At 50.2% G+C, this 27,011-nt stretch overlaps 1 protein-coding gene and 2 pseudogenes across 1 annotated transcript; 2 read left to right on the forward strand and 1 right to left on the reverse strand.

Moving 5' to 3' along the window:
* Nucleotides 1-27,011, reverse strand: part of LOC136570616 (zinc finger protein 850-like) — a 172,271-nt pseudogene that overhangs the window by 98,704 nt on the left and 46,556 nt on the right.
* Nucleotides 1-27,011, forward strand: part of LOC136570628 (uncharacterized) — a 98,499-nt pseudogene that overhangs the window by 10,678 nt on the left and 60,810 nt on the right.
* Nucleotides 9,444-11,174, forward strand: LOC136570675 (zinc finger protein 3-like). Its single transcript, XM_066571142.1, has one exon. The coding sequence runs from the start codon at nucleotides 9,629-9,631 to the stop codon at nucleotides 10,367-10,369; it is 741 nt and encodes a 246-aa protein (XP_066427239.1). The 5' UTR covers nucleotides 9,444-9,628; the 3' UTR covers nucleotides 10,370-11,174.

Genomic DNA, 27,011 nt, shown 5'->3' on the forward strand with positions numbered 1-27,011 from the left:
TTCCTTATTAAACTTTTAAAAATTCTAAAGAGTGAGGTTCCTTTATCACAAAACCCAAGGTGCTCACCCCTTGTTGCTCTCCTAAGCCAGATTTGTCAATCCTAAATTTTGTCTGGGCGGTGGAGGAGGAGGCTGCAAGGAAAAGAAAGATGCACTGGTGTGGAGGCCCAGGACTCTACCATCAGAGTCTCAATTCCACAGCTATGGAGGACTGGTCCCCAAAGAGAAGAATAGATTTCAAGGTTATGGTGAGAAGCTTGCTTCTCCCATAGATCTTTGCAGGCACATGCTGATTTATGGAAAGTTATGTTACCCCATTGGCCCGTTGGCCTAATTACCCAAGTTCACCCCCTATTACCCATCTCTGGTTAGCCCCTAGAATGTTCTCCCTCTCTGTCCCTCCATTGGCCCCAGTTTACTGCATTCCTCTGCCCCTGTTTCCCTATTAGCTGACCCGACCCTTGACCCCTCCTTTGCCCCAATTTCCCCCATATCCATTGGACCCTGACCCTCAGCTCCACCCTCACTACCCCATATAAAAACCCCCTGTGCCCTCAGCTTGCACCCTGTCTTTGTGCCTGGACCCTGTTCAGCTCTGTCCCCTGTTCCTGTACCAATAAACCCAGTTTGCTGAGATCATACCCAGACCCATCCTGCCGACTTTGTCAGCTTTACAAAGCAGCCGTGAGCTCCGGGCTCCTGAGTGCCGGACGCTCCAAGGGCCTCGGCAGCGCCAGGACGCTCCAGACTGGGACAGCCAGGCAGGGCAGGAGGAATCACTGCCCCTTTCCCCTCCCTGCTGCTCCATCTCCCAGCCCAGCATCGCTGCAGGACAGCCTCACTGCCAACGCCATCCTGCCAGGGATGGACTGGGGGGATCTCCTTCCCCTTCCCTCTGGCATGGAGGCAAATCCCATCTTCTCCTTCTCTGCCCTCCTTCCTCTCCTCATTCTGTCCTACATCCATTCACGTTCCTTTTCCATCTCCTTCCTCCCTTGTTCCTTCTTCCTTCCTCTCCTCCTGCCTTTTCCCTTCTCCCTGTCTCTTCCTCTCCTTGTCTTCCTCCCCCAGGCACTGAGCTGTGGACAGAGACCAGGGAGAACAAATCCCTGCCACAGAACCTCGTGGAAGAGGCCATTTGGAACAGCTCCACGGCGCAGGAATCCAATGGGGAGGAAAAGCCCCAGAGATCCCACACGAGGAGGGGCTGCAAACCCAGCCTGGGGAGCTGTGAGGAGGTAAAAGCCTCCCTGTGCCGGGAAGGGTTTGGGGAATGTGAGAAGAGCTTCAGGCAGAGCTCAGCCTATTCCTGGCGCCTCCAAAAACGGCGGTGCCAGATGCAGAGATCCCCCTGCAGATCCATGGGGCTGCAGAGATCCCCCTGCAGATCCATGGGGATGCAGAGATCCCCCTGCAGATCCATGGGGATGCAGAGATCCCCCTGCAGCCCCCGGAGCAGCCACGCTGGAGCACGGGGATGCCTGAGAGGAGGCTGTGCCCCCGTGGCCAGAGGGGCCCCGCTGGAGCAGCCTGTCCTGGCAGGACTGACCCCGGGGCACAGTGACCCACGCTGCAGCACTTGGAGGGGGGCTGTGCCCCGTGGGATGGACTCAGCTTGGAGAAGTTCCTGGAGAAGTCTCCGGTGGGAGAGAGCCCAGGGTGCAGCAGGGGAACGACTCCTGTCCCTGAGCAGAGGGAGAAGCCCCGGGGCATGAAGTGAGCACGGCCCCATTCCCTGTCTCCGGCACTGCCGGGGTAGGAGGTGCAGCTGGAAGGAGGGAGCCGTGGGGGAAGGCTGGATTAAAGGCTCTTCACTTACTCCTCATTATCCTGCTCTGAGTTTTTGGAGTTCTCTGTCAGAAATCTCTCCCCTCCCCCACTCATCCACAGGGCTTTGGGGCGGTTTTCCCTATTTGAGGGAAATCAAAGCGATGCACTGATGCTCCTAATCAGGGGTATGAGAAGTGAGGCTCCTGGCTTCCCGCTGAGCCGGAGCCACCGGAGCCGCAGTGCCGGGAAAGCCGTGGCGGGAGGTGCGGAGAAGTTTGTTTGTGTTTTCAGCTCAATCCCCCTCGGGCTCGGGCCCGGGCCCGTTCCAGGGCTGTTCCTCATCTCCGGCTCTGCCCTCACGCAGCCCGGGGGACCCTGAGAGCGCGGGGCGAGGCTGTGCCGTGTGCAGAGCCCGCCCCCGGCTGCGATTGGGCGACGGTGCCGTCAGTCGTAGTTCTGGCGCGCTGATTGGTGGGAGCGGGGCGGGGCAGGGCCCCGGTGGCGGCGGAGCTGGGAGGCGGCCGCAGCGCAGGTGGGAGCCGCGCTGGGTTGTGCGGGGGCTCGGGGCTCGCTGCGGGCCTCGGGGGCGGCAGGGGGCTCAGGCGGGTTCGTTGTGCCGTGTCCGGCGCGTGTTGCCGCTGGCGTGAGGGCGCTGCGGGAGCGGCTGCCCGCGGTCTCCTTGCGGCCGCTGCCTCGGCAGGAGCCGCTGCCGGAGCAGCGCTGGCTCGGCCCGGTTCCTGTGGCCGGGACAGAGGCGGCTGCCCCGTGCCCGGGGCTGTGCGGGGACATTCACGTGGCCGGAGGTTTCTGTGCCCAGAGGAGACAGAGGAGTCCTGTACAAGTGACTTTATTGCTGAGCAGAGGGAGAGGCCGTGGGGCATTTGCCGTGCGCTCTCTGCCATTGTTGTAGTTCGCAGCCTCCTTTTTATCTTCATTTTCCTGGCCGATTCTCTCTCTCCCTTTGCCCACTGGCTGAGGTATTTGGACGGTTCAGACCTCCCGATCCGCCAACTGCATGTCCTCGTTAATGTGCATTCCCACTTTTGTAGAACAGCCGATATTCACGGCTCTGTTAAGTCTTTGTTCTTTTTCTCAAAGTTCATGAATTTAGAGGAATTTTGAGCAGCAGTCCGTGTCAGTTTGTTCTATTTTCTGAAACTGATGGTTTTTCCCGTTACTTCCTTCTCTACAAGTCCCTGGCCCTATCTCCACGCAGATTGACTCATTGACTCTGGTTTTTTCTTACTGAGTCTTGTTTGGTTTTGGAATTATTCTGAGTGCCCTCATTCCCTGTCCTTCTCTAGGCATTCCTGGATCAGGAGGCCTGGCTGCCACCTGCATCCCCTCGCTCACCTGCTGAATGAGCTGCATCCACAACATTCTCCATTTGCTGTTTCCTTTTGCAGCTGTACCAATTTCTGTTGCAGAGTCAGATATGCTCACCATGGGCTCTGCCTTTAGCTGTGCAAATTCCATCTGTGCAAGCGGGCAGAGGGAATCAGCCCAATTCCTGCCCCGGGTAGGAAGACCCAGGTACATTGTCCAGGCTTTGCCCCAGGAGGGTTAATTTGCATTTCTAAAGCTCCTCTCGTGGCTACCTGGAATGAAGCTTCTCTTCCAGAGCAGCCATGCAGCCCCCCCCAGACCCCCCAGAATCTGCTTTTTAGTTGTTGTTGTTTTTGGTGGGTTTTGTTTGTTTTTTATTTATTTGTTTGGTTGTTTTTTTGTTTTGTTATGGTTTTAGGTGGGGGGAGGGTTTTTTGTTTGTTTTTTAAACAATATTTAAACAAACTATTAACTGTTTCTGAGTTAAACGGTCACCTTTAAAGCAGTTCTAGGTGAACGTTGAAAAACCCATAGCAAAACTTGATTCTCACACTTCTGTCCCAAACCTACCTAACCATATAAAGTAGGATTATTTTGAAAAACGATTCTCATGTTGTATTCTTGTCACTGAAACTGCGGGGGAAACAAAAACCCTCCAACAATATCTTTAGTGTTAGAGAGTCAAGGCATTACTTGGTTTTGGCAAAGATATGCAGCACACATCATTCCATCCACACATAGCCCGAGTGTGCAGAGAAGATCATTCCATGACACGTGAGATTTATTAGTTTTTTCCTAAACTTTATGTAGTCTGAACCAATCTAAATCCATTGGTTTAATGTTCATTGCTTCCAAGTGGTGTAGTTTTTAGTATTTGGTTTCCTATTAGATCCGGATTCCTTCCCCTCTGGAGTTAATTAGCTCCACACTCCTGGATTTCCTTCTCAGCCTTTTCCAGACCAGGTGTCTCCAGCTGTGCGGGGGCAGTGTCTGGGGTAGCTGTTGGTTGCTGTTTGCTGCTGGGCGTTGATGTTTTGTTGCTGGTCGTTATCTCTGTGGGTGTCTTTTGGGCTATTCCCAGTCTGTGGAGATGTTGAACTCATCTCTGTTGAGTGGTGTAACATCCTTTAAATAAAACCTTTAAAATTCCTTTCCCCAAGGCAGAGACAAACGAGCCTGAGAGAAAGAAGATTTAAAAGAACCAAAATGGGTACATTTTGCAGCAATGCAGTCGCAGTCAGCCCAGAGTGTGGGTGTGAGTGAGCCCCAGAGTGGAATTGTGCCGTGGTGCTCCCCAGCAGCTGTGGCAGTGCAGGCCCAGCCAGCGCTGAAGCTGCAGCAGTGGCAGCAAGGCTTGGCCGCAGTGGCTGGAGGTGCCAGAGGAGGGTGGCCAGGATTTCCGAGGGTTTGAGCAGAGGATCTGTGGGCAGGCCCAGGGGCTTGGCCCGCTGTGGAGCCCTGGCTGCTGCTGCGTTGCCTTCAGGGCAGGCTCAGGGGCGGCTCCCATGGTCCTGCTGCAGGCGGGAAGTGCAAATCTCCGGGGCTTCAGAGCCCCTGAGGCCAGGCTGAGGGGTCCCCCCGTGTTCAGCTGTGCTGGCGGCTGTTTCTGGCCTCAGGGACACTTGGCATGGGCCCCTTGGCCACCAGTGGTGCTGCTTTGCACTCCTTAGGCAGGAGCCGATGTCCTGGCTGGGTGTTGGCAACAGCAAAGTCCCAGGGCAGGCTCTGTGCCAGCCCAGCTTCCTGTGGGAGAGATTTCACAAGAGACAGGATTCTGGCCACGGACTGCTTGAAACATACGTCCCTTATCTCCACCCTGCACTAGGTGGAGAGTTACCAGGGTAAGGAATTCCAGACATCAATTCCAAGGGAGATAATTGAATATCTGCCCTGGGTTTGGTTCTTCTTCTTGCCATAGCCAATGGCAAAAGCTGTACCCACGGCATCTTGGTTTTTATCACCAGCTTCCATAGGTGTTTCTTTATTTCTCCTGACCTGAGCTCTGGGGGTGCCAGGGGTTATGGAGGTCCCATTGTATTCCTAAAGCTGCCATAACCCCCTGAAGGATCTTTCGAGTAAAATTAGTTCTTTCTGAGTCTATTGCTTCCACAATCCCTTCTCTATGAATTAATTATTTCAGAAATACGCTAATAAGTGATGCAGTGATTGCATCAGTCAGATTGAAGCAGTCAGAATTGCTTTTGCCCCCTGTTAGGTGCCATGGTGTCATCAGAAGATATTGAAGCCTTCCTGCCCAGGGCATTTCAGTGCCAGGCTCTTACAAGCACCCAGAGCTCGGCGGGTTGAGCTGAGCATGGGGTGGTGACCTGCGCTTTGTCTGATTCCCCTTCCTTAATAACAGCCTGTCTTGTAGCTCTTTTCCCTTCTGCTGCCCTCTCAGAGCCATCCACAAACACATTTTCTCCCTCCGTCCAGGGATTGTCTCATCAATCTCTCCCAGCCTGGGTCTGGAGCTCTGTCCCTTGAGTGCAGTCCTGGGTTTCTTGCCAGCCCCTCTCCAGGCTGTTCAAACAGGAGCTGGGTTAAACCCTTGCCCTGTCCTCAGTTCTGAATCCTCCTGTGCCACTGAACAAGTTTCATACTGTAATAACCGAGCCCTGCTCATCCATTTAGAGGCTCTTTTGGTTGTCAGAGCTTTAACTTGATGCCAGACTTGAACTCTAGGAGATCCTCCTGTTGTCATCAGTTTTCAGGCCTCAGTTCCCATGTGAGCTGTGTCTGCACAATTCTGCAGACATTGAGGCCACTCTGGCCACTGGGTTAAACATTTTAACACAAGAATTCTTCGGCATGGCCCTGTTTAACATCCACCTATAATTAAAATTCTTTCTCCCTGTCTAGGAAGGCCAGGGCAGGAGCCTCAGTTAATCTGCTTTTTAACACTTGAAAATTCTGTGATTCCTCCTTGTGTCCATCCATCCAGTTTCTTGACTGGAGTGTTGTAGGGAGAGATCCCTGGCTCCAAAGCCCTGCCTTTAAGAGAGAGTCAGTAATAAGCTGTAAGCCCTTCCTTCCCTCTCTTGGAAGAGGGTATTGATTTTAAATCAATACAAGCAACCTCTTGTTGCTTCAAAGTAATTTGGTGAGGCTCCATATCTAATTTTCCCTCTTTCCCTGGACTGTCCACATTTGTGGGTTCACTTCAGCATAGGCCTTGCCAGACATTTGACACATAAGTACAACATCATAAGCCTCTGTATCACCTTTTACAATATAAAAATCCAGCCACCAAATTCCTTCCCAGTAAATTGCAATCACAGGAGGAAGAAAAAGAAATTAATTTATTTCAAGCCTATCCCCTACATCTCCTCGTAGTGGTTGATGAAATCATACCTGCTCATCTTTCCCACTTATTCCCTTAATAATTAAACCATGCCTTTCCTATTTTGCCCATTAGGTCTAAGATTCAGAGTGAATTGAGAGGCCCCTGTGTCCATCAGGAGAGGCCTCCTCTCAATGCAGACCCACCCTGAATGTTCTCAAGGGCTCCAGTGTGGAGGGTCCCTGGTGTGATGGGAGCTGTGACAGCCCTGCCAATCCATGTCCATCAAGGGGTGGACTTGCTGGTCCTGAGGGTGCTGCTGTCTGTGCTTGCAGTGTCCTTGTGCCCTGCAGCTGGAGCCCTGATTCCTTGCCAGGGGCTGTTTGGGTGGGCTGTCCCCTGCCGAGGAGGGCAATGCCTCTGCCGGGTGCTTGTGGCCGAGCCCGTGCCCTGGGTGCTGGGGCCCCCTTGGGCCCTGGGGTTGATCCCTCAGGGGCTGTAGGAACTCTGCCCTGGCCTTTGCCTTCAGCTTGGCCTTTTGCTGCTCCCTTCTTGCATTCACCTGCTGGGCCTTTGTGCCCAGGTGCTGCAGGGCCTTCTTCTGCCCCTCCTGCAGCCCCCCTCAGTGTCTGTGGGTGCTCATCCTCTGAGAGCTGCTGAGCTTTCTGCAAAATCATTCGTTTCTGTGGTGATCCCAACAAAAGAAAAGAAAAGAAAATCTCGATCCTTCCCTTATAATCCACATTTCCCAGGTGTTCCTTGCTCCTCGTCCCTGTGCTCAGGGTGCCCTCCCCAGCCCGTATCCCAGAGCCGCTCCCTGTCCTGCCACAGTGTCCAAAGGCGCCCCCCGGCGGGCAGGGCCGGCAGCTCCACGGGGCCGGGCAGCGGCCGGGGCGTCCCGCAGCCTCCTGGGGGCCGGGGGCCACTGCCGGCCCTGCCCGGGGCTGGTGGGGTCAGGCAGCGCCCGGCGCTGAGCCCCGGCTGCCCCACAGCCCCGGCCCGGCCCCGCAGCTCCCCCCAGGCCCCCAGCCCGTGCTCCCGGTCCCGCACCTCTGCGCCCGGTGCTGCCGCTGCCCCCCACAGAGAAACCCCCTGAAACCCTGACCTCCTTGTTTTCCTCTCCGGGAAACCGGGGATACAAATGATCAGCTGGCAAATGTTGAGGATAAGACTCTGCTGAAAAACATCCAAATTCTGAGTATTTTTCTCTTCCTCCCCTTTTCTTTTTCTCACCACATAGATTCCTCCTGCTGCTTCCTGCCTTAACCATATTCCTGCACACTCCCCTTCACCCAGTCTCTTCCCAGCACACCAATGCCATCCATCCCCTGTTGTCCAAATCCCTTCTCCACTTCTCTTATTGCCCCCCTGGGTGTCCAAGTCCTTAATTGCCTCTGAGGGAGTGTGCAATCTACCTCAACCTTCTCCCAAGGGACCCTTCAGAGATATTTTGGGATCATCATCTCTTTGGCACAGGATCCCTTCTTGGCTTTCCCTTTTCTGTCTCCATGGGTGCCCTGCTGTGCTCGCTCCCCAAAGATCCCAGTGCACTCACTGATGAGATTTTCAGTGCTCTCTCCCTGCTGACTCTTCACAGCCCCCCCGATGTGTCACTCGTCTGTCTCCTGGTCACTCTCAGGTACCCAATCAGTCCCCGGTGCTGCCGCCCCCAAGGGGGCCGATCACCCAAACTGGGTGAGGCACCTTCAGCTGCACTCACTGCCCGCTGCCCCAGACGGTGGATAGAATTCCGGACGAGTCCCAAGGTGTGTGGAAAAATTGACATCACCAGAGGATTCTGTCCACAAAGCAGACAGAGGAGTCCTGTAAAAGTAATTTCATTCCTAAAGAAAGGGAGAGGCCATGGGACATTTCCTACAGGGTCTCTCCAGTTGGTGGAGGACACAGCCTCCTGTTCATCCTAATTTTCCCAGCTGCATCTCCCTCTTCCTTTCCTCATTGGGTGGTGTACTTGAGAGGAAGAGACTTCCCAATCCACTTACATATCCCCTTGATATGCTCCCTACTTTTGTGTAGCAACCGATATTCATGGCTCTGTGAAGTCTTTGTTGTTCTTCTTCTCGAAGTTCATGAATGTGGCAGGACCTTGGCTGAGCAGCAGTCTGTGTCATCAGTTAACAACATTTTCTTAAACTGATGGCTTCTCCTGTCGCTTCCTTATGTACAAGTTCCTGGCTCTATCTCTCAGCAGATTCACAGCATCTGATTGTAAAGACACTTTCCTCTTCTTCCTTTCATGGGGATCCCGCGTTTGTGGGACATCCCCCCTGGAGCAGGGTGTCCCCCCTTGCTGCAGCCCCAGCCCTCAGGCAGCGCTCAGCCAATCAGAGCACGCGGCTCTGATGACTCAGCAGTTGCCAGGCAGACCCGCAGCTCTCAGCGTTCCCCACCTGCGCCCAGCGCTCCCCTCGGCCCCAGCGCCCCCCTCGAGCGGAATTTGGGGAGGTGGGAGTGGGGCAGCGCCAAGGCCGGGCCCCCCCGCGCTGTCCTGGCGGGAGCGGCTGCAGTGGGGACCGAGTGCGGGCGGGAGCGGCCGAGAGCCCAGCGCTGCCCCAGCCCGACCTGCCCCAGCTCCATCCCTGCCCCTGCCGTGGGATTCTGTGGGTTTGGGGGCAAGAGGGAGCCGGCAGCGGGTGCTGGGCCTGGGGCAGGAGGAGAAGGGAAGGAGAAGCGGGGTTGAGGAACAAAATGGTGAAACCCTGGACGTGGGAGGAAAAGGTGGGATTGTGCAGGAGAAGGAGGAATAGCAGGAGGAAGAAGAGTGTGAGGAAGAGCAGGAACAGAGGAGGAGGAGGAGGAGCAGAAAGAGGCGGCACCACACGGTTCTACTCTTCCCTGTATCTGCAGCCTGCCCCCCAGCCCCAGGAGCTTTGTCCATATGCAGCAGGTGACCAGGGGAGGGGGAATCCATGATTTTCACAGAGGCTGAATCTTGGGGTTTCTGAGCTTTACTGGGCAAATGTTGGTGCTTTTGTTTTTTGTGAGGGCTGAATCTCTATTTTGAAGGAGGTTTTTGCTGAATATTGACGTTGGGGAAGTTTTTGATCTGCATCTTGATGTTTAGAGGATTTTTGTGCTGAATCATGGTATTTTGGAGGTTCTTTCAGACACAAGATGCCCAATGACTTTCCCAGATGAACTTGGGCATGGAGGTTTTCCCAGTCCAAGCTGCTCTCCTCTTGATTTTTTTCTGCAAACCAGGATTTTTAATTCTCAGGGTGTGGCCTGATGGAGGAGGAGGAAAAGCCCCGAATGTACCTCATGAAGAGGGGCTGCAAACCCTGCCCAGGGAGTTCTGGGGAGGAAAGAGCCCCCATGAGCCAGGAATGCATCCTGGGATCCAGCCAGAGCTTGGAGCTGGTGGAGAAGCCTCATGGCAGGGAGAAGCCACACAGGTGCTTGGAATGTGGGAAATGTTTCAGCTGGAGCTCCAGCCTGAGGCAGCACCAGGTGATCCACACTGGGGAGAGGCCCTTTGAGTGTGAGGAGTGTGGGAGGAGTTTCAGCCACAACTCCATCCTGATCCAACACCAGGTGATCCACACTGAGGAAAAGCCCTTTGAGTGTGGGGAATGTGGGAGGAGTTTCAGAGGAAGCTCAGCCCTGATTCGGCACCAGGTCATCCACACGGGGGAACGGCCCTACACCTGCTTGGAATGTGGGAAGAGCTATGGGTGGAACTCTGACCTGAGAAAACACCAGCGCACCCACTCTGGGGAGAGGCCCTACGAGTGTCCTGAGTGTGGGAAGAGGTTTCACAGGAGCTCCGATCTCCTCAAACATGAGCGGATTCACACAGAGGAGAGGCCCTTCTGCTGCCCCGACTGTGGGAAGGGCTTTAAGGAAAACGCCAAACTCACCATCCACTGGCGCATCCACACTGGAGAGAGGCCCTACGAGTGTCCTGAGTGTGGGAAGAGCTTCTCACAGAGCTCTCACTTGACAGAACACCAACGGAGGCGCCACTAAGGGAAGTCCTGTGAGTGCCCCACGTGAGGGAAGAGCTTTGTGCGCTGCTCCAGCTCTGTCCCCCATGAGACGATCTACATTGGATGATCCTCAGTGAGCGTTGTTGGGCAGAGCCCTGGTGATCCATGGTCCTGGTGATCCGTGTTGGGAAGACACCTGGCTTGGAGGCTCCGCATCTTCCTGGTTCCCTGTGGGCAGCTAGATAAACCCAGCAGCAGGAGCATCCATTGGGACACAGACCTACAATGGGAATTCCTTGGGGAGGGCAGATTTGTTGACTTTCAACCCCATAAAATCTTTTGCATTCAATCCTATCTTCTGGTGACATCAGGGAGTACTGAATGGTGTTGAAGGTATGTTCAGGGTGGACTATATGATGTTTGTATCCCCAGTCTGTTCTGTTTATGCTGAATAATAAGTTTTGTACCTTTAAGACTTGTCCTGAGAGTGAAGAGGGAGAGAAGAAATGCGGAATTTGTTTTCAGAAACTGCACTCACTCCTCCACATTCCTGCTCCTGCACTGTGTTGTCTGCGGATGGACAGACAGCGGGACAGAGCTCTCCTTTGCTTTTAGTTAGTTTTAGCTAGCTGAGGTAAAGTAGTTCCCTACTGTGGGTTGTTTTTCCCTTTTCTTTGGACCTGTTTAAACCTGCTGTGGCCTGAACACCAGAAGAGCACGGGCAGCTCACACCTGTGCCCCACCAGGCCGGGCCTGGGCCGTGGCATTTCCAGCACCAGAGGGACTGATAAGGGACTGAGTGAGCTGAGCTACAGCCCACAGAGGGACTTGGTGAGTTTGTCTCTCTTTTAGAGCAGCAAGAGGTTTTATTGTTTAATATTGTTTAGGTTTTATTGTGTAATAAACAGTTTTTCCACTTTTCTTCAAAGAGGTATTTTATTTTTCCTGAACCAGTTGGGGGACACATGGACATGGAGGGGGACATAGCCATTCATGGGGATGTGGGTGGACACAGGCATGGATGGAGATGTGGGGAACCATGACAGGGATGGAAACATGGTGGGGAGACAGCCATGGGTGAGGACATGGTGGGACATGGCCAGTGACATGTGGGGACATGGCCATGGCTGGTGCCATGGGGGGAACTTGCAGGGGATGTGGGGGATGCTGGGTTTGAGGGAGTTGAGGGTTCCTGGGAGGGATTTGGGGCTTGCTGAGGCCTTTGGGGACCCCAGGCCGAGTGGCTCTGGCTGTGCTGGGAGACCCTGGGGGAGGTTCTGGGGCAGCTGCTCAAGGACCCCCTGAACTGGAGCCCCAGCCAGGCATTGGGCTCCTGGAAGGGGATGAACATCTTTGTCCCCAGGAGGGAAATCCCAGCACCCCCAGGGTGACAGGGGCAGCTGAGAGGCCACAACAGGAGGGGAAAGCCAGACAGAGCTGTCACACTCTTAAACTACACCCCAAAAGTCCCAAAACTGAGGGATTGCTCCCAGGAAAAAGCAGCCAGGAGATGCATGAATTGAGGGAAAGGGGGGATGTGACCCCCCAAACTGAGCAGGAGGGACCTGCATCCCCCAAAACCAAATAGGGACGAGAGGTGGAGCTGAAGGCACGATGGGAAAGGGGTGGGAGTGCAGGGAAAAAGAGGATTCAGAGTGGGAGAGGGATGGGATCCCCAGATTGAGTTGGGAGGGGTCCTTGGGTTGGGGGAACGATAGGAGAGGGGAGGGAAAGTTGGGGATGGGATAGAAAAAGGGTGGTTCCATGGGGATCCCACTGTGTCCCCATCGCTTGATCCCTGGAGTGATTCCCTGGGGCTCTGGAGGGGAATGGATCTGCACTGGGTGGATTCCCAAGCCCCCTGCCCATCCCTGGGGGGCTCATGGGGGTTTCCCTGGTTCCCTCCACCCAAATGCTGCAGCCATGGGAGAGAGAAGGGTGTGAAAGGAGGATCTGGATTGGGCATGGAGGAGGAGCAATAGGAAGAGGAGGGAGAGAAGAAGCGGAGGATGGGCAAAGGAAGAGCAGGAAGAAGAATAGAAAGAGGAGGAGCCGCAGCAGAACCACGCCATTTTCCCACTCGCCCGCTGAGTCTGCAGCTCCCCTGGCCCTGGCAGCACCTATCCCCCCAGATCTCACAGGTGAGTGGGGAGGGGGAACTCACCCCAAATCCATTGGAGGATCTCTGGGAGGGTTTGTTTCAGGGGAGGGGATGTTTGGATCTTGCAGGGCCCCAAGGGTGAGACACAGATGCCCCTTTGGAGAACTGTGGAAGGTTCCTGTGGCAAACTGTCTGTACTGGCTGGGGCAGTGGTACCAGCTGGGGGGGACATTGGTGTTGGGACTCTGATTGGCATCAGAGTGGGGAGAGCAACGAAGGCCAATCCTGGAGCTGGGGGATCCTGTCAGCCTGGAGGGGTGGGGGAGGCTGGAGATGAGCAGGGTCTGGGCCCATCCAACTGTGAACAGGGCAGTTACTTTTTGAACTGGACTTGGGAAGCAGGACCAAGGGCCTCACCTGTTGTTTTTCCCCCAAGCCAGGATTTGTCAATCCCAATCTTTGTCTGGATGGAGCTGGAGGAGGCTGCGAGGAAAAGGAAGATGGCCTGGGACACTGAGGCAGGCAAGGAGGAAGTCACTGCCCCTTTCCCCCTCTCCTCTGTTTCATGTCTCAGCCCAACATTTCCTCTGGCTGCAGGACAACCCCGCTACCAATGCCGTCCTGCCAGGGATGAACTGGGGGAATCTCCTTCCCCTTCCCTCTGGCACAGAGGTAAATCCCATCCTGTCCTTGTCCACAGCTCCTTCCCCTTCTCATTCTGTCCTTCTTCCTTCCTCATTCCTTCCTCTTCTTTTCTTTCCTTTCCTTCCCCAGGCACTGAGCTGCAGACAGAGACCAGGGAGAGCAAATCCCTGCTGCAGAACCTCATGGAAAAGGCCGTTTTGAGCAGCTCCATGGCATGGGAATCCAATGGGGAGGAAAAGCCCTGGAGATCCCACACAAGGAGGGGTTGCAAACCCAGCCCTGGCAGCTGTGAGGAGGAAAGATGCCCCCTGTGTCCAGAAGGCAGCCAGAGATTCATTCAGAACTCAGAGGTGGTAGAGACAACTCGTGGCTGGCAGAAACCCCACAAGTGCTTGGAATGTGGGAAGGGCTTCAGCCGGAGCTCTGGAGCTCAGATGTGATCTGGCTCCAGGTGATCCACATGGGGAAACGGCCCTACAAGTGTGGGAGTGTGGGAAGGGCTTTGGGTGGAGCTCCAACCTCATCAATCACTGCAAGATCCACACTGGGGAGAGAACCTATGAGTGTCCCGAGTGTAGGAAGTGGTTTCTGAGCAGCTCCAATCTCATCGTAATGAGTCAAGGGATCAGCTGGAAATGTATTTACGATAATTGAAAACTGTGGATGAGTCAAGGGGCCAGCTGGGAGTATAACTGAGATAGTAGAAGATTACATATTTTAGTTAAGATTTTAAAATTAGTTAAGAAGGTATGTTAGCTAAGCAAAAATCACATAGGTTAGTGAAAGAGTAACAAATATATTAGAAAGTAATGCTCAGAGTGACAGGGATAGATGTAGCAATTGCGGAGGAGCAGAGACCATAGAAATATCTTGCCTTAAGAATAATCAGTTTGGAGAGGCTTGGACCATGACCAGCAGATCAAAAAGTCCTGCAAACTCGCCATGGGTGAAGAGTTTACCATGAGGAAGAGAGCTTTCTTCTTCACATACGCCCACTCCCTTATTTCAAAATCCCACAGACCCAATTAAGGCAGTGCAATTGCGCAGACATATTAGGTATTCAGCTGATTATAATACAAAGTGGGCAGATAATGATTCTGTATTATTCATCCTTAGAAACTGCTTGGATATGTAAAACCTTTTCTGTATAAATAGAGAGCAGGAGTCTGCAACTCCTTGCACATCCATTTGGAAATGATTCCTTATATGTCCAGCACTGCGATAAAATACCCTTCTTTTCAACTTTAATTAGTTGAAGAGTTGTCTGTCCCAGCTTCAGTACATCAGCAGATTCACACTGAGGAGAGGCCCTTCCACTGCCCCGACTGCGGGAAGGGCTTCAGGCGCAACTCCACCCTCGTCACCCACAGGCACATCCACACTGGGGAGAGGCCCAATGAGTGTCCTGTGTGTGGGAAGAGATTCTCCAGAAGCTCTCACTTGGGCCAACACAAATGGAGGCACCATTAAGGGAAGCCCTGCCAGTGTCCCCCATCCCGGTGTCACCCCCTTTTTTCTGCCCTCAGAGCTCCTGAGCCAGTGGCAGCTGCAGCCCCTTCCCGTGGCCTTGCACCTGACTGGGACCTCCTGTGATTGCGCAGGGAGGATTGGGGCTGTGACTGAGCAGGGAGGGTGGGGGCCAGGGAACACTGGGTGCTGTGGGTCTGCCCAGCAACTGGTGAGTCATCAGAACTGCTCTCTCTGATTGGCTGATTCTTGTTCATTGCATTCTCTTGTTGCCTGTGGAGAGGCCTGGGAGTTGAGAGAAGGAATGGGACAGATCCCACCCCGAGCACTGCCACAGGGAGAACAGACCCAGCCTGGGCACAGGGAGTGAATTTATTACCGACCAAATCACATCAGGACAAAGAGAAGGGAAAGGAATCTCTCCAACATCTTCCCCCCACCTAGGGGGGTTAATGATGATGGAGAGACGGGGACATCTGAGTTTAGATCAGAAGCCAATTTTATTGAGTATGCCAGGGATTTATATGGGGTTTTACTTGTATGGTAGTTATATAGGGCTCCATTTTTTGTAACAATTTCCCCTTGGTTACACATTCTTCAGGACATCAGGTCACCTGGTAACATTATCTTATCACTAAGTTTCACATCTTGTTTCTTGGTCCCCTCTTGCCCAGGGAGCCTTAATCTGTGTCTGTCCCTCCCACAGTTTCTGCTCAATCAGGCCTAAGATGTCAGGCCCTTCATCAGTTCCACTGTACTTTTTGTTTTATTCCCCATACCTCCCCCTATCCATTCAAACAAAAATACACTCTTAAGTGACTTGTCTATTAATTTTTTCACACACTGTAAAATACAAGGAATAACCATAACAATACATAATACAATGCCTAATACATAGAAGCCTATTTTAACTAAATTTTTTATCCATCCACCAAGTCTCCAATCCCCCAGAAGTTTTCCTAGCCCTGTAAACCCTGATACCACTGGGTAATCTTAACCATTTTCCCAAGTACATAAGTCTGTTAGAGGTTAAACAGGCGCTGGTGTGGTGGTGAGGTCCTGTTCACAAGGGTTCTCCGCCAATGTTGGTGTTCAAGGTGAATCTTCAGGTGATGCACTCAAAGATTCTTAAAAACGGCTTCACATTCATTGCTGGAATCCACTCGGGACCATTCTCTGTGGAGACACAAGCAAACCTCTACCCCAGGTGGCCTAAGGATAAGGCCCCAATATCTTACCAGATTCTGGATCCTTCACTTATGCAGGGTTTTTTTCCTTTTGTTGCAATTGTGAATCATGATTAAAATGTCAAACAATCGGTGGGTTGGAGTCCATCAAAGAACAATTCAAAAAGTTGATCACATAAAGGGCTTTCTGCAGTCTCTTGGCAGGGTTCCATCTCTGACCCCCCTTTCTGTTGTACCAAGAGATGTTTGAGGGAGCCATGAGCCTGTGACAGATTGGCCTGTTGGGGAATGAGGAATACCTGTTTTGTGCATAATTCCCCATAAGTCAAAAGAGTTAGCAACTCGACGGGAAATATAAACTGGGCCATTGTCTTTACTTCAGATGTATACCAAGAGTGGCAAAAGCAGCAGTGAAGTGTCTAGAGACATCGTAAGCTGTTTTCCCTGAATGGGCAGATGCAAAAAGAGCACCAGAAAAGGTATCAATAGAGGAATGAATGTATTTTAAATGACCAAATTCAGTAAAAATGGGTAACGTCTGATGCCAGACTTGAAGGCTCTGAAGCCCTCTGGGATTAATACTTCCTGCAATAGAGAGAAAACAGCACCATTGGCAGCCAGGACAAACAGCAATAATTCTTGAAGCTTGGGCTTTACTAATGCCAAAGTGCCAAATCAAAGTGACACCATTTTGGTGAAAAAACAAATGGATCAATTTAGGCTGTTCTATCTTATTAGGCAGAACAGATTGTTGTACAGACAGTTAAAAGGCCAGCTTGCCTGTTCCCTTCAGCTAAAAATCTGGGACGGTCTGTATGTGAACAAATATGCATAACAAAGTAAGGAAATGTTCAATTTTCTAAGGAAAAAACAAGGAGCTGCAACCAATAAAATTGTTGTGAATTTTCAACTCTTTCTAAACTGATGCTTTGGCTCTCATCACTATTCCTGCAACATAAGCTGAATCTGTAAGCAGATTAAAAGGAACAGAAAATTTTTGAAAAGCTCTGACAACAGCAGCAAGTTCAACAATTGGGGGGGACCACTCAGATATGGATAAATCTGCTCTCCATTAGACCCACTAGAAGAGGGGTCTCTCCATACTACCACAGATTTCTGAGAGTGACCAGAACCATCTGTGAATACTGTTAAGGCTTGAAGTGGAACCTCACTCCTCTTGGGTTTCTCTGTCAATTGAAAAAAAAAAAAAAAGCTTAAAAAAAGCTTTTAAAAGCTGTTAAAACAACTCATGTTTTGGAGGACGTATTGAGATTTGTCCACTGAATTCAGGAAAGGCCATCTGAAGAGCCTTGATCCCTGAACTATCCAATTCAAATAAAAGGTGGTTAAAGGTAGGAAAACAGTGGAAAATTCCCCTCCTGCAAGAGAAACAAGTCTCTGTCAGGCCTTAACAACCAGTTGGGCCGTCATTTCATGTTGGGTACTGATGGTTTTAGTAATTTGGGGTGTAAGTAAATCCATTCCGTGATAAACAAAGAGTCTGGTGCATTGGGGTCCCATTGAAACATCAAGGCATGGGGCTGTTTTGCTGGATGCAAGATTATTAAAAAGAAAAGCAGCTCAGGTGCCCAGTGTGCAGCTTGTTGGTTTATTATGACATCAGCTGGGCATTGCAGCGCCTGCTGAACTTGAAATGTAAGTTGTCTAGGTGATAAAAGGTCTGAATCTCCTTTTAATCATTCAAACAAAGGACTTTTAGCTTTGTATTTGAATTCCCTAACAAGGAGTGCACCCAGTTGATTGTTCCCAAACATTTTTGTGCATCATGTCAGGTGCAAATATTTGTCTGAATTTGAAGAGCTTGGGGAGAATTGAAGAGACTCCAATGCACCACCCCAAATACCTCCACGAAGGATGTTTTTGTACCTTTTGGGAGCTATGCAAAGCCCTGCCTGATTTACAGCTTTGGTGACAAGGGCTAACTAAGGCTTTCTCCATGACTTCCTGTTGTTCAGCTGTTACAAAAATATCATCCATAGAATGGTGCAAAAGAACATTAGGCATTTGTTGATGAACAGAATTGAGGACCTAGCAATATACCACTGGCAACTAGTACAGCTGTTTTTCATGCCCTTAGGTAAAACTATCCAGTGATATCGCTCTAAGGGTGCCTGCATGTTTGTGCTTGGAACTGAAAAGGAAAATTTAGGACCATCATCAGGATGTAAAGGAATATCAAAAAACCAATCTTTTAAATCAGTAACAGTCAAGTGCCAATTTTTGGGAATCATGGTAGGAGATGGGAGACCTGGCTGTAAGGCCTCTGTGTCCTCCATAGCTGCATTATTTTTCAAAGATCATGGAGTAAGCGCCATTTGCCAGTTTGTTTTTTGATAACAAACATGTGAGAATTCCAAGGATGGTTAGAAAGGACAAAATGCTCTTTCTGGAGTTGTTGTTGGAGCAACTCTGTTAATACACAAAGTTTTTGCAATGGTAGGGGCCATTGATCCACCCAAACCATTTTCCCTGTTTTCCAGGTTAGTTTTAAAGTGTCGCTCTCCAACGGCCCCCTTTAAAAAGCTGATTGAATCCTAAAGCCCCATTGGGAGAGAACATCCCCCACCACGGTACCATTGGTACTGGTAATACAAACAGTATGATTGAGCACGGTGTCCCTCGGGCCCTTTGATCTGTATCCAGTGGTGGGTTTGACAGCTGTGGCTGCTTCCTTCAATGCCTGAAAGTGCCTGGAGCACTTTAGCAAGGGACCACTGTGAGGGCCATTTGTCTTGAGAGATAACTAACTTCAACCCCTGTGTCTATGAGGCTGTCAAGTGTTATCTTTTGCCCTTTTAATGTCAGGGTACACCAGCATGTGGGGTATTGTTCTAGTATAGGTTGTACCCAACATATTTGGGGTGTTCCAGTAGACCCAAATCCCCTTTTTCATATTACGTCTGTAAAAGGTATGCTCATGGTTTGGGGCAATAAAATCAGTTGAGCTATTCAAGTTCCTTGGGGAACAGTGAAAGGCAGTTGGAGTGTCCAGGCCATGATCATAATCTCATTATCACAGTCTATAACCCCAAGGAGAACAAAAAGTCCCATCAAAGAGATGGATGACCAACCTAAAAACAATGCATGCATACGCTGCCTGGATGGTCCTAAAACTCCTGTGGGAAGCAAATGAACTGATGACTTAAGTAACGTTAATGTGATGGAGGTTGCCAACCCAGACAGGTTCATCTGTCAACCATATCAAGGCTACAACTGGACATTCATTGCCCTGCATCACAGTGGCCCCTATTAAAAATATGTATTTTGACACCCCATTGAGATAAACAATGTCATCCCCACAAACTTTGAGGAGCATCGGCAACATAGGGTCTGATGTTAGCTTGTTGGCCATCAGGATGCTTCACATTAATTACAATGGCTGACAAACCACCTGTTGTAGCACCACCCAACCCCAGAAGTCCAAAACTTGCATGAGTGAGAGGCCATGATTGAGGCCAGCAAAGTCACGAGAGTATTGTGACATCTGCTCCAGTGTCAATCAAGGCTGTTAATTATATGGTTCCTGGATGACATCCACTGGCGGTGAGGATGCATGTCTTTTCTGGATGGTTCTCCGTAACTTTCTCAGCCCAGAACACTTGAGGTACCCCTGTTGATCCAAAACTTCCTGTGCCGTGACTTCAGTCCACTGTATTCAGAACAGAACTCACAAAAGGTACAATTTGAGCAATGCAAGTTCCTTTCTGAATAGTGACAGGAGGGTCATCAATGGATACCATAGCATGAATCTGTCCTAAATAATCAGCATCAATAAGTCCTAGATGCACATGAATACCTTTTAATTGTAGTACTTGATCTTCCTATCAAAAACGCACTCAATCCCTGTCCTATTCAACCATAGGCATCGAGGGGCACTTTGCACATTTCTTTTGTCAGAATGGTTACTGTGTCAGCGGTGGGTATATCAATCCCTGCAGACCCACTTGTTGCCCCTGAGTATTGTTCACAAATGTTTAGCTTTGCAGTGCTGGGGAGGCCCATATTTGCTGCTGTGGTTCTTGGGGTATTTGTTTTCCCACATGCCCATTCGCGCTCCTCTTCTTGTTTCCCTGCAATAGCTGACCATTTGCATGATATTTACTCCTGCATTGTTGAGCATAGTGCCCAAATTTAGCACAGCAATTGCACACAACATTGCTGTTTGCGCTTGGCTTAGATGTTATTTTCTGGGTATTACACTGTGCCATTACTTGCCCTTGCTGTCCACAATTATAGCATTTCGATGAAGGTCTTAGAACTGCAGCAAGAGCTGCTATTTTATGCTCTACTGAACCAACTTTCAAGCAAGCAGTAATCATTTGAGGCAATGTGGGTTCCCCAGGTAAAGTGTCAATAATCTTTCTGCAGCCTGAGTTTGCATTTTCTTTAGCCAAATGTATACAGAATTTGTGTTGCAAAGATTCATCATCTACCTGTTTTTCAATAGCTGCAGCAAGCTCTTCCACAAATTGCAAAAATGGTTCTCTCATCCCTTGTTGTATAGTATCATATCTCTGTTTTGGAGCTGCCATTTCCATTGATTTAATTAAAGCACTCGTGCCAATTTGCTGAGCTTGTGCCAAAATTGAAGGATCCCACCTTGCCTGTGAATCTGGGTTAGCAAAAGGTCCAGTGCCCAGTAGGGCATCAACACCCACAGCATGATGAGGGTCGTGTTGAGGCAACTGCATATTTGTTACAGCTGTCTGCTCAGCCACTCGCCTCCAAGTTTCTCGAAATACACCGTATTGTATTGGCTGGAACGAAATAGTAGCAATATGCATGATGTCATAAGGTGCAAGCATATCTGCATTAATTACACATATTAATTGCATTACCTCTGAGGAATTAATGCCATACTGAGCCACTTTCGATTGGAGATCTTGCACAACCTTCCAGGCAAAGATGTGATGACTGTCATCCTGCCCTCTTCCAGGAGCTGCTTTAAAACCTGGAAAAGCCATAGGGTTATCACAGGCAACATTTGCATTAGCACTGTTCTCCTGAGGTACTCTTGGAGCACCTAATCTTTCTATCATGTCCCAATTCTTTTCTTCAGCTGCTTTCTTCCTAACAAATTCCCAAAACTCCTGAGTGTCCAGGTTTAGAGCAAATTTGGGAGAGAATCCCCCAAAGGAGCTCCAGTAGGAAAGCAGATCCAATCTGCTCTTCTCCCCCCAACTGGTCTGGGAGAAAATACCTCCTTGGAGAAAGGTGGAAAAAACCTGTCTATTAAACAATAAAACCTTAACAATATCAAACAATAAAATCTCTTGCCACTCCAAATGAAATGACAAACTGAGAAAGTCCCTCCCCGGGTTGCGGCTCAGCTCACTCTGTCTCTGATCAGTCCCTCCGGTGCTGGAAATGTTGCAGGCCAGGCCCGGCCTGGTGGGCCACAGATGCAGCTGCCCGTGCTCCCCTGGGTGTTCAGTCCAGAGCAGGTTTCAAGAGCTCCAAGGAAAAGGGAAAAAAACAAAAGTCCCCACAGTAGGGAACTTCTTTGCCTCAGCTAGCTAAAACTAACTAAAAGCAAAAGAGAGCTCTGTCCCACTGTCTGTCCATCCGCAGACAACAACAGTCCAGGAGCAGAAATGTGGAGGAGTGAGTACGGTGTCTGAAAAAAAACTGCTGCTTCTTCTCTCCCGCTGCTTCACTCTCTGGAACACTCTTAAAGGTGCAAAACTTATTATTCAACATCGTATAAGGTGCAAAACTTATTATTCAGCATAACATAATTGGGGATAAAAGCATCATATAGTCAACCCAGGACACTGAGGCTGTCAAGGAAGCCCAGTTACTTGACGTGGGGGCAAAGTCCATGGGGCAGTAGGGCTACAGCTATTAGAAGGTGACCTGTCAATAGTTCCCTGCCCCAACTCTGATGTTACTGCGGGAGACTCATCACTTGATTCGCTGTCGCTGTCACTGTCAGGTAACGGAGGATACGACCTTGCAGATTGTTCAGGCAGCTCAGAGGGGAGCGAAGGGGCAGATGGCTGGGCTAGAGCAGAGGGAAGCAGGGGGGCAGAAGACTGGGTTTGTCTCTCTGTAAAGACATTTCAGCTACCTGGTGCAGTGGTGTGGTGTATACAGGCACCATTGCGAGCTGCTGCGCAGCTGTGACATAAAGAGGTTTAGGAGTCTGAGAAGGAGATACTATGGCAGTTTGCCCAGAAGCTTTGGCAGCTTTCCCAGAAGCTTTGGCATCCAGCCCAGAAGCTCTGGCAGCTTTCCTGGAAGCTTTGGTAGCCTGCTTGGTAACTTGCATGGCACCTGCACCTTCTTCAAGGATAGATTCACCAAGTTCCCCATCAGAGGCCCCCTCTGCCTCATCCCCTTCATCAGTTTCTGTTATCAACCCCGATTCTTCATCCACGTCCTGCTCTGTTTGTTCTTGCTCGGTTTTCCATTCCTTTAATGCCTCAAAAAGCAATCCCCAGGTAACAGCTAGATCAACAACAGTTTTATCTCCCACTCAGATGACTTCCCACAGTCTGTCCCCGACTTTTTCCCATGCTTTAACACTAAATGCTGTGTCAGGATCAGTGCCAAAATCCTGTGATTTAGCCCACAGCAATATACTATGAAGGGCATAGTCTGAAGTATTAATTCCCTTATTTCTTAACAAAACTTTTCATGTAGCCAAAACAGTCTCTTCTTCATTAGATAAATTATTTCCCATCATTACTAGTTGGTGGCTCACCTACTTCCAGGTGTCTTGATAGGAGAAAATCAGGTCTGGACTTCCCTGTGGCTTCCACCCGCCATTCTCAGCTGCACCAACGCCGCCTCCCCCACTACGTCCCAGTGAGTCACATTTGCCAGTCGCAAGGACCCCGTTTGGGTCCAGATCAAGTATGTTCTTAAGGGTGTTGAATCACGTTGGGATTACCAGATGTCGCTTTCAAGGCAGTCATGACACAAGGCAGAGACCACAAGCAGTCTCAGATGGCAACTCTTTATTATCGAACATGGCTGACCTTTTATACCCTTTCTAATTGTTTGTATTTCTTCTACCCTAACTATTGGCCACAATAAATCAACATAATATCATTGGGGATAAGTTACAGTGACTTCAACTAACTTTCTAAAAATACTTCATCCAGCTGCAAAGTTCTCTTCTTATCTTTCTTCAATTCCTCACTTCTCTTGGTCTCCTCAGTTACAGCCTTGGAGAGAGCTCCTTATCAACTTCTTGCTTCTTACCTGTCTTCTCACTCCTTTAGCTAACAGGCCCGCTGTTGGCCCCTTCCACACAAAGGCATTTGCTATACCAGCCCCCACAGTAAGCTTCATTAGTAACGGTTGCCCTATGCTGAAGGCACACAGGTGGTTACATGCCTCTATCATTTACAGCAGGGTGAGTTCCTCCTTAGACAAGGACTTCAGAAGTTTTTTACAATTCTCATTAGCATTTTCAACAGCTAATTTTGAAAGCAACACCTCTCTGGCAATGTCATTCTCAATTTGTCTTTTAAGAGCTTGTTTCAAGCAGCCATTGAATTGCATATAAGGCTCCACCAGTCCTTGCTTTACATAAGTAAATACTTTTTGGGGGGTCACAGCATCAGGAACCTTTAAAAATGTGCTATGCACAGCTTCAGTAATACCCTCAAGGGCCTCACTAGGAATGTGGGTGTGCCCAACAGGGTCTGAGTGGCTTCCTTCTCCGGCCAGGTGGTCAGTCATGAGGGCTGCAATATTCTGGTTTGCATGTCCCACAAATTTCACAAGCAAAGCTTCGAACCCCTTTTTCTACTGAGCGTCTGTGGAGGCCGGTGGGCCTACAGAACAAAGGCCATTATAGGCCTTTGGACAGACAGACAGACCCCACGTTGGAGAAATCTCCCCTGTTCAGGGCAATTGAGCAGACCCTCTTCCAGGATGCTTTGTTGTATATGCAAATGTACCCAGTTCTACCTCCCTGGTTGGACTGTTGGCCTCTCCCTCCCTTTTTCCTTATATTTATATGTCCTTGAATGTTCTCCCTTCCCTGCTTATCCATTGGCCCCATATTGCCTCAGTGTCCCACCCTCTTTACCCTATTGGCTGCCACCCCTTGTCTCCCCTCTGTACTGCCCTGAGCCCTCAGCCCATTGGCCCTGATGCTCTGCTCCGCCCCCCTCTTTTCCTCTGTATTTAAACCCAGACCTTCCACTGTTCTTTTTGTCTTTGTCTCTGGACCCCTTTGTGCGTGGCTGGAATAAACCTCCTTCTCTGGCGTCCGTACAAAGACCCTTCCCATTTCTTTGTCGTTGGTGATTCTACGAGAGAAGTGTGTGCTGCAGTGATTGTGTGTGTGTGTGCCTGTGCCACCGAGCGGCTCCATTACTGGAGACACTTCTGGAAGGTCACGGCTCCGCTGCCTCTCGCTCCACCACCAACGGGCTTGTGGCTTGTGAAGCTGGCAGCCTGAACAGGGACCTGTTCGGAGCATTCCTGGAGGTGTCTTCAGTAGCTTTTTTGCTACTGAAGTTAAGCCATGTTTGGAGCAGCCAATTCCCAGAGGAGACTCCTAAGTTTTATTGGGGGAATCGCACAGGCGACCGGCAATCTTCTTGAGGCGAGAAGATCGGTTGAAGCTGACGGACAACCTGGAGAGGTTTTGTTGACCCACTGTCATGTGAGTACTATATTTGGGGGTCACCCTTTTTTGTCTTTCCTTTGCCTTCTTTTCCTCTTGGATGTTGGGAGGAAGTGTGGGGATGGGAGCCAAACTGATCCACCCACACAGGGAAGTTTATACCCAAGTTAAAGGAATCCTTGTTGGGGAAAATTTTCATTTTTCAAAGGGAGATTTAAAATGTTTTCTTCATTGGTTGTTCAAGTATTTTCCTGATGTTATGAGGGAATCCGTTCTAACGAGTTCTGGGACCATATAGGAAAAAGGTTCTACATTCTTTGAATTAAAGGGGATCTTTGAGTGGGGAAATTTTATCCTTTGGCCTTATTGTTAAGTCTGTAGAAAATGTTGGGAAACATTCGGGACCCCAGTTTAACACCCCTTCTCCCCGTTCCTCCCCTCACATCCCTAAACCCTCTTCCCTGCCTCAGGGAGGATCGGGAGATGGATCCTGCCAGCAGGCGCAGGGTTGCTACCATCACCCTGACATCTCCCAGTGTCCTCTGTCCCCTCTCCAGGGCAGCACTGGCCATGCTGCCTTGGGCTCTCTCCTAACCCTCTTACCAATGCCCATGTACCCAGTTCTACCACCCCCAGTTGTTCTCCCAGATGGTGCCAAGAATGTGGCCAGCCCCACCATCTTGTCTTCTCCCTCTCCAAGTTTTTCTGCCCTTTCTCCACAAAATCCCTACACCCTCTTCTCTTGACTCCTCTCCTGATGGTCCCTCCCATTCCCATTCCCACAACACTGGAGCCAGAAGTGGTGATGACAGCGACCAGAAGGAGCCCATATTGGCTTCCACAGCCGCCCACAAACAGGCAGATTCTGGCTGCCCCAAGAGGCCCCATGCAGTCATCAAGTGCCCTCCATCCTCCTCGGAGGATGAGAGTAGGGATTCCCAGACTTGGATTCCAGTCCTGAGTCTGAGGATCACTGGGCCAAGCTGCAGAGGGAAGCCACTGGGAGGGCTCAGAGCTCACCAAAAAGATTGTGGGCTTGCCAATTATATGTAAACACAGCAGAAGGGTGACTGCAATCAATTCCTGGGAGCCGATCCCCTATGGGGAATTGAAGGAGCTCTGCAAAGTGGCTAAGGAATATGGTTGGGGGTTGCATTTCTTAAAAAACTTTCTGGAAGCCACCTTCTCTGACCGTGTCTTGGTCGTGCATGCAAATAAAAATATCATGAATTGCCTACTCTCCCCGTGTCACAATCCATCCTTACGAACGGGTTTCGTGATTGTTCGTGGATTTGATCTCAGGGTGCAAAAAACCGACACGGCACAGGGGAGTTTGCGGTGATAATCAAAACAAATGCACCTTTATTGAATAACCACAGCCAAATGTGTTGGGGAGGAATTGGGGAAAAAAGGGAAAAATAAGGAAAAGAGGGAGGAAGAGAAAGGAAGGTATATAGCTACCAAACATAGAACGGCCAAGTCCTTTGATGTCCAGCCAATGGAGTTCACCAGGTCACGTCTGGGGAGATCTCGAAGTCTCTCGCTAACTCAGAGGTTTTTATTATGATAACTCTATTGGAAATTGCAAGGCAGGGGGGAAACAGATACAATAAGGAATAGATGTAACAGGTAGTCCATGTTCTCAGCAGTAAACGAGAGCCATTGTGTTCTTGGTCCAGCGGTCACAACCTGCAGGCAAACATCTCGCTTTGGTCAGCTTGCCTCCCCCACACACCTGCCCCGGGCTGGGGGTTTCAGTCCCAGTCCTTGGAAGGAGCAGAGGGGCCTTTTCACATGAGGGTTTCGTGTCTCAGTCCTTGATGGAGAGGCTCCTTACATCTCAGTCTGTCTGTCACGGTGGTTGTAAAACAGGTCAGGGTCTTCTGTGGGGGGACCACCCAGAACTCAGGAGAAGTCCAGCCAGGCCGAGAGGTGGGACAGCTTCCAAGGCTATTGCTGCAAAAAGGCAAGATGCCCCCTTCTTCTTTCATTGGGCTCAGTGCAGCATACAGCAAACAACACCTGTGAACAATAGCTTAGCACTGTGCTCAGGTCTCGGAGCCGTTGGCACGTAACATTCTCCAACAGGGCCAGAAACTTCAGACAAGGGTCTTTTCTTCAGTGGTCCCCAATGGCGATTGTGAGGCAGATGAGAGAAACTTTGGACAGAGTCTCACACCCCGGTCGAGTACATGCTGTGGGAGAGGCAGTAAAAAAGGCATCTCAAATCACTGGCGGACACATATTCAAAAGATGCCAACAAACCAAATTTAACCCTTGAACAAATGGCAGGAGAAGGTGACTTCCAGAAGCCACAAGACCAAGCAAAGGATTTACAAGAAGCTGCACTTGGTGACATCACCACTGCTGCAAAGACATCCCTGCTCCTCACTCTCGATGACACCCTACATACACAGAGCTTCACTAACATTAAACAAGGGCAAGTGAAATTTTCATAAAATTTGTAGAAAGACTTAAAGTTGCACTTGAGTGACAAATAGAAAGCCCAGAGGCCAAGAAGGAAGTGCTAAATAAAATGGCCTTGGCAAAGGCAAACAATGAGTGCAAAACAATATTAAGAGCTCTCCCCTTGGACCCAGAACCTACAATCAACCAGATGGATGAGGCCTGTGACAAATTATCTTCCACTGAACACACTGTTGCAAGGGCAATC

Source organism: Molothrus aeneus, unplaced genomic scaffold, assembly GCF_037042795.1.
Source record: "Molothrus aeneus isolate 106 unplaced genomic scaffold, BPBGC_Maene_1.0 scaffold_35, whole genome shotgun sequence".
Taxonomy (NCBI): domain Eukaryota; kingdom Metazoa; phylum Chordata; class Aves; order Passeriformes; family Icteridae; genus Molothrus; species Molothrus aeneus.

What these genes read in the sequence shown, in the direction of transcription:
- LOC136570675 (XM_066571142.1), top strand. Translation starts at nt 9,629, where the DNA reads ATGGAGGAGGAGGAAAAGCCCCGAATGTACCTCATGAAGAGGGGCTGC.